Raw genomic sequence first — 14,004 nt, 5'->3', positions numbered from 1 at the left:
TTGGATTTCTTTTACTCTTTTAGTTTTGCCTCCGGTGTTAGTGCCACGGCATACTGAGATCTTAACAGAACTACCACCTCTGGATGATTATACCCACTCCATTCCAGAAAACACTAATTTCCCAGCGGGAATTGAGCCACAGAGTAATTATATCCCAGGTATTTTTGCCTCAGAATCTCCTAAAATTTGGGATAGATACAAATTTTGTTCATAAATGTTCAAGTATTAATAAATTATGGTTTGGCTTTTAAAAATTTTTAGTTCTACAGACATAGCAACACGTATGTTGTGCTGAAAATCAGAAAACCTCTGTTTTAGTTGTTTTTCATCTGGGACTCAGTAATGCTGATAAATAAATGAACTGCATGGTTCTCAAATTCTGCTCTATTATATGTCCAGTAATATCCCATGATATGGAAACTACTCTTTTAGTTTTCACTGTTTGTTAGGACAACAGCTAATAATGTCTTCCTTTTTTGTCTGTTTCCTTTTTTTGTTGTTTTTTGTTTTCCTAGCACAAACTAAAGGTAAAAGATTGAGCATTTAACTATACATAGGATTTTTTTAGTGTCTTTTTTCTCCTTGTGTAATATTTATCTATTCTGCTCTTATGTTTATTTTATACAACTGAAAATATGTAAGGAACTTGGAGTTTCAACTACATTTAAAAAATTGCTTTGTCTCATCATGGAAATAATGCTTGTTCATTGGAGATAATTTTGAAAACATAAGGAAAAGGAAGGATTTTTAAAAATAGCTAATTTTAAGGTTAGAAAGTGTTTTCTGATTATTTTAATGCTTTTTTCTCTTATTACCGTTCTATTCCAAAAGAGGATTTAAAGCTGTTTTTTGGGTAGCTGGGAAACCAACATTTTGAAAAGTTAGGAGGACAGGGCAAAGATGTTGTTGTGGAGAGTGGAGGCCAGGGTGAGGGGAAGGAGGATGAACAAAGGGCATTTTGTAGGGAGAAGAATTTGACTGGAAGTGGTTACGTGTGGGTAGTGTTTTGGGTGAGGGAGTACTTAAGTCTCTGATGTGGGAATTAGTATAATTCAACAATACTTAGAAAACTGAGGTGTAAGCATACACTCTTGTAAGACACCTACCCAATAATTATATGGAGGGTGTTAGAATGTTTAGTGGCTTTCACTTGTGGAGATGTTTGGGCTTATTTTCCCTGTCGTCTTTACTTGTTTAGATTTGGGCATTCTACAAAGTAGAAAATCACAAGTGGATTACACCTATCTGCTTTTCTGGACAGTGGGGCTTTACCCAGCTCCAACTGACAGCAAAACCTTGGGATTCGCTTTTTATTCCATTGCGAAAGAAATTTTAACATTTCCTCGAAAACACTAGTACCTTTGTTGTTTATTATTTTATAGGTAACTAATAATGGAGAAAAATGAAAAAAGATAACATATTTATCAGTTCAGTATTTCTTCCTCTTTAGACCTTTGAGACATGAGTGGTTAAACTGGCAAAGCTTAGCTCTTTTTTTTAATTTGCTTTAACTTTTAAAATAGCACGTAATGGTATTTATTCTTATTTTTGTATTCTTTGTTGTTCGAGTGTATGAAGGAATTTATTTTATTCTCACATTAAAAATTTTGGGGCACTGACACTTAAAAAGAAAAGTTTGATACTTAAGTTAAAATTTATAGTTAGCTTATTGAAGAGAGATTATAAAAAGTTTAAGAAGGAAGCCTTTAACCCACATCATTTAAACTTATTTTTTCCTCCTTGAAATTATAATTGGTAAAATTGTATAAATGTTTTCATTTTACATGAAGTTTATTCAGATATTCAGATGCTTCCTGAATATAAACAGTTTGTTCATAAACCATATTGGAAATGACACATTAGAATCTTAAGTATTTTCAGGAAGTAGTTTGCCTCAGTTCTGTGTAGTAGTCTGTATTTGAATTTAATTTTCTGCCTCAAGCATTCAAGATTTACTGGTTAGCAATCATGGAGCAATACACTTTTTAGGTAGAATTCAAGCTAGACCATTCCTGAACTATATTACCATATTTTGCCCTATAGAACTTAATGTAAGATGTAAGCCTGTATTATTTTGTAATCCAAAATCTTGTGTGCCTGTGTTGTGTGTCCTTTAATCATCTCTTAAGTACCCATCCATGATGGCCATTAGGTTAAAAAATAATCATAATTATGGGTACTAGGTTCTTTGAAACATACCGATCAGAACTGAGGCATCTTTGAAGTTATATTTTTGGCTCTTGCCCCAGAAAATACACATATGACAATGAGCCAGATATGTAAGTAATAGCTGAGAAAATATGCACAGAGGGCTCAATTATATTACAAGTAAGTTTTAAGGATTCACCTATAAGGTTTGGATCAGAACCTGAATCTTAAGCCCTCAGTATCCAATATTGCTTTTTATAGAGATGTTATATAACATTCCTATGTTATTTGGAGTGATTTGTTGGTTATCTTTGGTAGCTGGGAGAAAAGGCGATGAGATTAAATTGAACCTGTACGTGATTTGTTCTAAACTTTTTTAGAAACGCCACCTCCTGGATATATCAGTGAAGATGGAGAAACAAGTGATCAACAGTTGAACCAAAGTATGGATACAGGTAAAAATATTTTTCAAAATTCCTCAGTAATTAGATACACATTTTTGCCTTGTTGGAAACTCACTAGAGTTATTCATAACCCTTACATTTAGAGAAGTTGGGACATATCAAAAAAAAGAATCATCTTGATTTAATAATCATATTTGAATCATCGGAGAGAGGAGTCAGTGAAAGATTAATGTATGCTACTCTGCAGAATAATTGTTAGAATTTTCTCTTATTAGAGTAAACAAATAAAAATGGGAGAACACTCACTTTTCTTTATAAAATATTGATATTCTGTGCTTCTCTTTAAAGTTTTAGGTACTCTATGAATAAATGTCTTTGTGATGAAAGATTCTAATTAATTAGCCCAATAACAGGCTTTCAGAGGAACTTGGAAGTAAGAGATGGGGATCAGCTTTTCAGTGCTCTTTTAACTTACTAGTGAGTTCTGAATTATAGTAGATTGTTTACACAAAATACCTTGTATATTGTACCTGACCTAATGCAATTAATTTCTAATATTTAGCTATCAGCTTCAAACACAGTGAAGAAAAAATTGACATGTAATAGATATTACACACATCAAAGCTTTAAAACAGTTGTTATGTAATAAAATGTATATAACCCATCAGAACTAACAGGTTACCAGTGAAATAGCTGTGATGTCATTGTAATTGTATGTTTTGATCTATTTCACCCTGGTTATATCTTAAGGATTGGACACCTTAATATCACAACCTCCCAAATTATAGCATCCGCTTTTCTGCACAGTTTATATAAACTAAAGCATTCTGCAGTTATGATAATCTAAGTTATTTTTTACATGGTGGGGGCTGGGGTGGTTGGCTTTTACAATAATTCTGTCGTTTAAATTCTTCCATTATTTAGACTCCCAAGTGAAGAAGTTTCTGCTATAGCTAATCATACTTATAGTTTTTCAAAATAGTAGATAACCAAGAAAAGTAGATGATGATCATTGGAAATAACGTATGTTTTTAAAAAAAATTTTTTTTTGGCCGTGCAGCTTGTGGGATCTTAGTTCCCTGCCCTCAGCAGTGAAAGCGCAGAGTCCTAACCACTGGACCTCCAGGGAATTCCCCATATTATACATCTTAATGCAAATATCTTACGGCAAATGACATTTGGATTTCCGAATATATCTTCCTAAGAAATACATGTGTGTCAGAGAACTGTATTCCTAAATCAGTCATGTTGATGGACAGTTGCTACTGTGACACTTAGAAGTGAATGCCAATAAAAATATGCCCTAATGACATCATTAATCATCAGGGAAATGCAAATCAAAACCATAATGACATATCACTTCACACCCTCTAGAACGGCTATAATCAAAAAAGGGGGAAGCCTCAATGAAGATCGGAGAAGTTGGAGTCTTCATATGTTGCTAATGGGAATGTAAAATGGTTCAGTTACCTTGGAAAGACTTGCTATTCCTCAAAGTTAAATATAGTATAACAATAGACCCAGCAGTTTCACCCAAGAAAATTGAACACATGTCCACATTAAACTTGTAAACAGATGTTCGTGTAAGCATTATTTATAGTAGCCCAAAACTGGAAACAACCCAAACTGTCTATCAGATGATTAATGGATAAATTAAATGATTTGTATCCATACGTCAGAATATTATTCAACCATATAAAGGAATGAAGTACTGATGCATGCTACAACATTGATGAACCTTGAAAGCATTATATTAGGTGAAATAAGCCAGGCACAAAAGGCCATAAGGATTCCAGTTAGTGCACAAATGCCTATTCTATAATATAGCGGAAACATGGGAAGAACAATAAGATGAATATAATCATTGGTTATGATAATGGTCAAAATCTAAATGTGGATAATAAGCTGAATCAACTAAAATGAATTCAATGTTTTGGGGCTAGCTTTGAACGTAACCTAATATTTCTAATTCTGTTTCAGTGGGGGGAAATGTTACTGTCTTTTTCAAAATGACACATTTAAAATTATTTAGTGTAATGACAGTAACAGTGTGAATATTTGATTCATGAGATGCTAAAAGTTGGTTTAAATACCAGTCTTCTACCTGCTATCTATTGTTCTCTCAGTGCCATGGGAAGAATTTTCTGACTGATGCAGGGTCCCAATTTAGAACAAAATTAACCTGTTTTTAAACTCTGGTCCATACCTTCCCTGAGGGAAGGACATAATTAAATTGATCTTTCAAGCTCTGCTGGAATAGAAGGAGTTAATATTTTTTAAAAGGGTAACCAGAGGAGAATTCTCTGGCGGTCCAGTAGTTAGGACTCCGCTTCTACTGCAGGAGGCATGGGTTCAATCCCTGGTCGGGGAACTAAGATCTAGCTGTGTGACCCTCCCCGCCCCCAAATAAATAAATAAATAAGAATAAATATAAACAAGCAAAAAAGTAACTATAGGACAAATAATGCAGAATACAGAACTGTATGAACAAGTACCTGTTATTTTTCGCTTTGCTTTTTCTTTTTTTAAAAAATTTTTCCGGTCAAGCCTTCATTCTTTAAAGTTTGTGGACATTAAGCATCAGGCTGAACATCACAAGAAATATAAGTTTGATTTAGTTCTAATTTTTTTTTCTCGCAAGCCAGTCATTTTGTATACTCCTAGACAAGGTTCACATACCCCACTTAGGAGACAGCTTCTCTAACCAAATGCATAGCGGCAGGATAGTATGGTTGGACTCTGAACTAGACTACCTGAGTTTGAATTGTCCCTCTGCTATATACTAGCTAGATGACCGAGGCACACAGTTTCCTTATCTGTAAATTAGGAATAATTATAGTACCAAACCCATAGGGTTGTTAATAGTTAATTTTTGTAAAGAAGTTAAATGTTCCTAACTTACAGTAAATACTATGTGAGTATATTTAAAGAAAATATAAAAGGATGAATTAACCATTAAGAAAAAGGAAGAAACTTGATTGCATGAAAATTAGAAGTAAATTGAGGGACTGAGATCCAGAAGCAGAAGCAGTTTCATCTTCATGACTACGATCTTCTAAATAAAATAGGAAAATAAGGTTATTTGTCAAGAACGGAGGGTCAGGTTTGAGAACTTAAAGGTAGTGGTCTTATTGGCTATGCCATCTGTGCAGTGTTTTACAGTTTTTAGCATAGATATATAGCATTTCTGTCATTAGATGCATTCTTCACTGTTTTAACCTTTTCATGCTATTGTAAATGTTTATTTTTCAATTTTATTTTTAATTGTTTTTTCCTAGGATATAGAATAAAATTTGATTTTTGTATGTTGATCTTTTTTCCTGAACTTTGCTAAAATCACTTTTTGTATCTAGTATTCTGTAGATTCCTAAGATTTTCTATATATACTACTACCTTGCCATCTCTTAAATAAAGACAGTTTTACTTCTTGCTTTCTAATCTTTATGCTTTCTTCTTTTTCTGTTCTGGCTAAGACCTACAGTAAACTATTGAATAGAAATACTAAGAATGGATATTTTTGCATTGTTCTTGATCATAGGGGGAATACATTTAATAATTCTCCCAATAAGTAAGATGTTAATTATAGATTTTTAATAGATTATCTTTATCAGATTGAGGATTTTCCATTCTGTTCCTAGTGTCCTGAGTGTTTGTAATGAGTGGCTGTGGAATTTTGCCCATACTTTTATTGCATCTATTGAGAAGATAATACAGTTTTACTCTTCTTGAGTGAATTCCACTAAATGATTTTTCTAATAACAAACGAATTTTGACCTTATTTGGTTATGATAAATTATACTTTAAAAATATTTATGGATTTGATTTGCTAATGTTCTTAAAAGGATTTTCACATCTATGTTTATGAGAGATTTTTGGTCTTTAGTTTTCTTGTAATGTTTTTCTGTAGTTTCAATATCGTAATTATGCTGGGATCAAAATATATTGGATGAGGTTTTCTAATATTTTCTGAAAGACTTTGCATAGGATTGGAATTAATTCTTCCTTAAACACTTGATAGCTTCTACCAGAGAAGCCATCATTTATAGCGAAGGGTTTTTTAAATTGAGAGTTATTTAGATTTTCAATTTTTTGTGTTGGTGTGCTAACTTATGTCTTATAAGATATTTTGTTCATTTCATCTGAATGGTAGATTTTATTGCTATAAAGTTATTTCTAATCTGTTATCCTCTTGTTGTCTGCAATATCAAGTAAATCTTGATGACCCATTTTTTACTTAAAATGTTGATAGCTTGACTTTTCTCTTTTATTCTTGATAAGTCTTGCAGGGGCTTTATCAGTTAATATTTTTAAAGAACCAGTTTTTGGCTTCTTAAACTTTTCTCTTGTGTTTGCCTTTTTACTGCTTGATTTTATTTCTATTCTGCATAATTTTCTTCTACTTACTTCCCATTTAATTTGGTCGTTTTAGACCCTTGTAGCTTAAATTTAGGTCATTGATTCTTTTGTATTTTTTTCGATTGATTCTTTTTTTCTTGTCTGAGCCTCTATACATTATTTATTTATTTTTTTACACAGCAGTGTCTTATGAGTTATCCATTTTATACATATTAGTGTATATATGTCAATCCCAATCTCCCAATTCATCACCCCCTCCCACCCCCCGGCCACTTTCACCCCTTGGTGTCCATACGTTTCTTCTCTACATCTGTATCTCAATTTCTGCCCTGCAAACCGATTCATCTGTACCATTTTTCTAGGTTCCACATATATGCGTTAATATACGATATTTGTTTTTCTCTTTCTGACTGACTTCACTGTATATGACAGTCTCTAGATCCATCTACGTCTCTACAAATGACCCAATTTCGTTCCCTTTTATGGCTGAGTAATATTCCATTGTATATATGTACCACATCTTCTTTATCCATTCGTCTGTCGATGGGCATTTAGGTTGCTTCCATGTCCTGGCTATTGTAAATAATGCAGTGAACATTGGGGTGCATGTGTCTTTTTGAATTATGGTTTTCTCTGGGTATATGCCCAGTAGTGGGATTGCTGGGTCATATGGTAATTTTTTAGTTTTTTAAAGAACCTCCATACTGTTCTCCATAGTGCCTGTATCCATTTACATTCCCACCAACAGTGCAAGAGTGTTCCCTTTTCTCCACACCCTCTCCAGCTTTTATTGTTTGGAGATTTTCTGGTGATGCCCATTCTGACTGGTGTGAGGTGAAACCTCATTGTAGTTTTGATTTGCATTTCTCTAATAATTAGTGATGTTGAGCAGCTTTTCATGTGCTTCTTCGCCATCAGTATGTCTTCTTCGGAGAAATGTCTATTTAGGTCTTCTGCCCATTTTTGGTTGAGTTGTTTGTTACTTTAATATTGAACTGCATGAGCTGTTTACATATTTTGGAGATTAATCTTTGTTGATTCGTTTGCAAATATTTTCTCCCATTCTGAGGGTTTTCTTTTTGACTTGTTTGTAGTTTCCTTTGCTGTGCAAAAGCATTTAAGTTTCATTAGGTCCCATTTGTTTATTTTTGTTTTTATTTCCATTACTCTAGGAGATGGATCTAAAAAGATCTTGCTGTGATTTATCTCAAAGAGTGTTCTTCCTATGTTTTCCTCTAAGAGTTTTATAGTGTCAGGTATTATATTTAGGTCTCGAATCCATTTTGAGTTTATTTTTGTGTATGGTGTTCGGGAGTGTTCAAATTTCATTCTTTTACATGTACGTGAAACTAGCTGTCCAGTGTCCCCAGCACCACTTGTTGAAGGCACTGTCTTTTCTCCGTTGTATATCCTTGCCTCCTTTGTCATAGATTAGTTGACCATAGGTGTGTGGGTTTATCTCTGGGCTTTCTATCCTGTTCCATTGATCTATATTTCTGTTTTTGTGCCAGTACCATATTGTCTTGATTACTGTAGTTTTGTAGTATAGTCTGAAGTCAGGGAGTCTGATTCCTCCAGCTCCGTTTTTTTCCCCTCAAGACTGCTCTGGTTATTCGGGGTCTTTTGTGTCTCCATACAAATTTTAAGATTTTTTGTTCTAGTTCTAGAAAAATTCCATTGGTAATTTGTTAGGGATTGCGTTGAATCTGCAGATTACTTTGGGTAGTATAGTCATTTTCACAATACTGATTCTTCCAGTCCAAGAACATGCTATGTCTCTCCATCTGTTTGTATCATCTTTAATTTCTTTCATCAGTGTCTTACAGTTTTCTGCATACAGGTCTTTTGTCTCCCTAGGTAGGTTTATTCCTAGGTATTTTATTCTTTTTGTTGCAGTGGTAAATGGGAGTGTTTCCTTAATTTCTCTTTCAGATTTTTCATCATTAGTGTATAGGAATGTAAGAAATTTCTGTGCATTAATTTTGTATCCTGCAACTTTACCAAATTCATTGATTAGCTCTAGTATCTTTCTGGTGGCATCTTTAGGATTCTCTATGTGTAGTATCATGTCATCTGCAAACAGTGACAGTATTACTTCTTTTCCAATTTGTATTCCTTTTATTTCTTTTTCTTCTCTGATCGCCGTGACTAGGACTTCCAAAACTATGTTGAATAGTAGTGGCGAGAGTGCACATCCGTGTTGTGGTCCTGATCTTAGAGGAAATGCTTTCAGTTTTTCACCATTGAGAACGGTATTTGCTGTGGGTTTGTCGTATATGCCCTTTATTATGTTGAGGTAGGTTCCCTCTATGCCCACTTTCTGGAGAGTTTTTATCATAAATGGGTGTTGAATTTTGTCAAAAGCTTTTCCTGCATCTATTGAGATGATCATATGGTTTTTCTCCTTCAGTTTGTCAATATGGTGTATCACATTGATTGATTTGTGTATATTGAAGAATCCTTGCATTCCTGGGATAAATCCCACTTGATCATGGTGTATGATCCTTTTAATGTGTTGTTGGATTCTGTTTGCTAGTCTTTGGTTGTGGATTTCTACATCTATATTCATCAGTGATATTGGCCTGTAGTTTTCTTTTTTTGTAGTATGTTTGGTTTTGATATCAGGGTGATGGTGGACACATAGAATGAGTTTGGGAGTGTTCCTTCCTCTACAATTTTTTGGAAGAGTTTGAGAAGGATTGATGTTAGCTCTTCTCTAAATGTTTGATAGAATTCACCTGTGAAGCCATCTGGTCCTGAAATTTTGTTTGTTGGAAGATTTTTAATCACAGTTTTAATTTCATTACTTGTGATTGGTCTGCTCATATTTTCTGTTTCTTCCTTGTTCAGTCTCAGAAGGTTATACCTTTCTCAGAATTTGTCCATTTCTTCCAGGTTGTCCATTTTATTGGCATAGAGTTGCTTGTAGTATTCTCTTAGGCTGCTTTGTATTTCTGTGGTGTCTGTTGTAACTTCTTCTTTTTCATTTCGAATTTTATTGATTTGAGTCCTCTCCCTCTTTTTCTTGATGAGTCTGGCTAATGGTTTATGTTTATCTTCTCAAAGAACCAGCTTTTAGTTTTATTGATCTTTGCCATTGTTTTCTTTGTCTCTATTTCATTTATTTCTACTGATCTTTATGATTTCTTTCCTTCTACTAACTTTGGGTTTTGGTTCTTCTTCTTTCTCTAGTCCCTTTAGGTGTTAGGTTAGATTGTTTATTTGAGATGTCTGTTGTTTCTTTAGGTAGGATTGTATTCCTGTAAACTTCCCTCTTAGAACTGCTTTTGCTGCATGCCGTAGGTTTTGGATCGTCATGTTTTCATTGTCATTTGTCTCTAGGTATTTTTTGATTTCCTCTTTGATTTCTTCAGTGATCTCTTGGTTATTTAGTAATGTATTGTTTAGCCTCTATGTGCTTGTGGTTTTTTTAACTTTTTTTCCCTGTAATTGATTTCTAATCTCATAGTGTTGTGGTCAGAAAAGATGCTTGATATGATTTCAGTTTCTTAAATTTACTGAGGCTTCATTTGTGACCTAAAATGTGATCCATCATGGAGAATGTTCCATTTGCACTTGAGAAGAAAGTGTGATCTGCTGTTTTCAGATGGAATGTCCTATAAATATCAATTAAATCTATCTGGTCTATTGTGTCATTTAAAGCTTGTGTTTCCTTATTAATTGTCTGGATGATCTGTAAATTGGTGTAAGTGAGGTGTTAAAGTCCCCCACTATTATTGTGTTACTGTCGATTTCCTCTTTTATAGTTTTTAGCACTTGCCTTATGTATTGATGTGCTCCTATGTTGGGTGCATATATATTTATAATTGTTATATCTTCTTCTTGGTTTGATCCCTTGATCATTATGTCGCGTCCTTCCTTGTCTCCTATAACATTCTTTATTTTAAGGTCTGTTATATCTGATGTGAGTATTGCTACTTCAGCTTTCTTTTGATTTCCATTTGCATGGAATACTTTTTCCATTCCCTCACTTTCAGTCTGTATGTGTCCCTAGGTCTGAAGTAAAGAGACACACTACAAGTGTCTCTTGTAGAGAGAGCATATGTGTGGGTCTTGTTTTTGTATTCATTCAGCGAGCCTGTGCCTTTTGATTGGAGCATTTAATCCATGCACGTTTAAGGTAATTATATGTATGTTCCTATGACCATTTTCTTAATTGTTTTGGGTTTGTTTTTGTAGGTCCTTTTCTTCTCTTGTGTTTCCCACTTAGAGAAGAAGTTCCTAAACTTTTGTTTTAGAGCTGGTTTGTTGGTGCTGAATTCTTTTAGCTTTTGCTTGTCTGTAAAGCTTTTGATTTCTCCGTCAAATCTGAATGAGATCCTTGCCGGGTAGAGTAATCTTGGTTGTGGGTTCTTCCCTTTCACCACTTTAAATATGTTATGCCACTCCCTTCTGGCTTGTAGAGATTCTGCTGAGCAATCAGCTGTTAACCTTATGGGAGCTCCTTTATATGTTATTTGTCGTTTTTCCCTTGCTGCTTTCAATAATTTTTCTTTGTATTTAATTTTTGCCAGTTTGATTACTGTGTGTCTCGGTGTGTTTCTCCTTGGGTTTATCCTGTATGGGACTGTCTGCGCTTCCTGGACTTGGGTGGCTATTTCCTCTCCCGTGTTAGGGAAGTTTTAGACTATAATCTCTTCAAATATTTGCTCGGGTCCTTTCTCTCTCTCTTCTTATAATGCGAATGTTGTTGTGTTTAATGTTGTCCCAGAGATCTCTTAGGCTGTCTTCATTTCTTTTCATTCTTTTTTCTTTATTCTGTTCTGCAGCAGTGAATTCCACCATTCTGTCTTCTAGGTCACTTATCTGTTCTTCTGCCTCAGTTATTCTGCTGTTGATTCCTCGTAGTGTGTTTGTTATTTCAGTTATTGTATTGTTCATCTCTGTTTGTTTGTTCTTTAATTCTTCTAGGTCTTTATTAAACATTTCTTGCACCTTCTCTATCTTTGCCTCCATTCTTTTTCTGAGGTCCTGCATCATCTTCACTATCATTATTCTAAATTCTTTTTCTTGAAGCTGGCTTATCTCCACTTCATTTAGTTGTTTTTCTGGGGTTTTATCTTGTTCCTACATCTGGTATATAGCCCTCTGCCTTTTCATCTTGTCTACCTTTCTGTGAATGTGGTTTTTGTTCCACAGGCTGCAGGATTGTAGTTCTTCTTGCTTCTGCTGTCTGCCCTCTGGTGGATGAGGCTATCTAAGAGGATTGTGCAAGTTTCCTGATGGGAGTGACTGGTCATTAATTCTTTTCTAATGTAAGCATTTAAAATTAAATTTCCCTCTAAGCTGTACTTTAGCTTCATACCAAAAGTTTTAATAAGTTATTTTTCATTATTATTATTCAACATCTTTATTGGAGTATAATTGCTTCATAATGGTGTGTTAGTTTCTGCTGTATAACAAAGTGAATGAGCTGTACATATACATCTATCCGCATATGGCCTCTCTCTTGCGTCTCCCTCTCACCCTCCCTATCCCACCCCTCTTGATGGGCAAAGAGCAATGAGCCAATCTCCCTGTGCTATGCGGCTGCTTTCCAATAGCTATCTGTTTTATTTGGTAGTGTATATATGTCCATGCCACCCTCTCATTTCCTCCCAGCCTACCCTTCCCCCTCCCCATGTCCTGAAGTCCATTCTGTATGTCTGCATCTTTATTCCTGTCTAGCCCCAAGGTTCTTCAGAACCGTTTTGTTTTTTTTTTTTAAGATTTAATATATATGTGTTAGCATACGGTATTTGTTTTTCTCTTTCTGACTTACTCCACTCTGTATGATCCATCCACCTTGGTACAAATAACTCAATTTCGTTTCTTTTTATGGCTGAGTAATATTCCATTGTATATATGTGCCACATATTCTTTATCCATTCATCTTAGGTTGACACTAAGATGGACACTTTGGTTGGTTCCATGTCTTGGCTATTGTAAATAAAGCTGCAGTGAACATTGTGGTATATGACTCTTTTTGAGTTATGGTTTTCTCAGGGTATATGCCCAGTAAGGGGATTGCTCTGTCGTATGGTAGTCCTATTTTGAGTTTTTTGAGGAACCTCCATACTGTTCTCCGTAGTGGCTGTATCAGTTTACGTTCCCACCAACAGTGCAAGAGGGTTCCCTTTTCTCCACACCCTCTCCAGCATTTATTGTTTGTAGATTTCTTTGATGATAGCTATTCTGACCAGTGTGAGGTGATAACTCATTGTAGTTTTGATTTGCATTTCTGTAATAATAAGTGATGTTGAGAATCCTTTCATGTGTTTGTTGGCAATCTGTGTATCTTCTTTGGAGAAATTTCTGTTTAGGTCTTCTGCCCATTTTTGGATTGGGTTGTTTGTTTTTTTTGATATTGAGCTGCATGTGCTGCCTATGTATTTTGGAGATTAATCCTTTGTCAGTTGCTTCATTTGCAAATATTTTCTCCCATCCTGAGGGTTGTCTTTTCATCTTGTTTATGGTTTCCTTTGCTGTGCAAAAGCTTTTAAATTTCATTAGGTCCCATTTGTTTATTTTTGTTTTTATTTCCATTTCTCTAGGAGGTGGGTCAAAAAGGATCTTGCTTTGATTTACGTCATAGAGTGTTCTGCCTATGTTGTCGTCTAAGAGTTTTATAGTGTCTGCCCTTTACTAGGTCTTTAATCCATTTTGAGTTTATTTTGTGTATGGTGTTAGGGAGTGTTCTAATTTCATTCTTCTCCATGTAGCTGTCCAGTTTTCCCAGCACCACTTATTGAAGAGGATGGCTTTTCTCCATTGTATATTCTTAACCTCCTTTATCAAAGATAAAGTGACCATATGTGCATGGGTTTATCTTATATTCTTGCCTCCTTTATCAAAGATAAGGTGACCATGTGTGCATGGGTTTATCTCTGGGCTTTCTATCCTTTTCTGTTGATCTATATTTCTATTTTTGTGCCAATACCATACTGTCTTGATTACTGTACGTTTTTAGTATAGTCTGAAGTTAGGGATCCTGATTCTTCCAGCTCTGTTTTTCTTTCTCAAGATTGCTTTGGCTAATCTGGGTCTTTGGTGTTTCCATACAAATTGTGAAATTTTTTTTTTGTAGTTCTGTGAA

The 14,004-nt window shown here is 34.7% G+C and overlaps 1 protein-coding gene across 4 annotated transcripts in view; it reads left to right on the top strand.

Annotated features, from left to right (window-relative positions):
- SMAD2 (SMAD family member 2) overlaps window positions 1-14,004 on the top strand; it is a 108,156-nt gene that overhangs the window by 60,864 nt on the left and 33,288 nt on the right. For 2 of the 4 annotated variants that reach the window (XM_089895152.1, XM_022584526.3), the window contains 2 exons: window positions 24-158; window positions 2,529-2,603. In XM_089895152.1, coding sequence (XP_089751278.1) covers window positions 24-158; window positions 2,529-2,603 — 210 coding nt within the window. The remainder of the gene's footprint in view (window positions 1-23; window positions 159-2,528; window positions 2,604-14,004) is intronic. The other 2 variants (XM_089895154.1, XM_089895153.1) reach the window with 1 other exon arrangement.

The sequence above is a fragment of the Delphinapterus leucas genome, chromosome 14 (assembly GCF_059928025.1).
Source record: "Delphinapterus leucas isolate spDelLeu-1000000601 "Yukka" chromosome 14, BTC_Dleu_Yukka2, whole genome shotgun sequence".
NCBI lineage: Eukaryota > Metazoa > Chordata > Mammalia > Artiodactyla > Monodontidae > Delphinapterus > Delphinapterus leucas.
The sequence above is the reverse complement of the archived record's forward strand: the minus strand, read 5'-3'. Positions and strand labels throughout refer to the sequence as shown.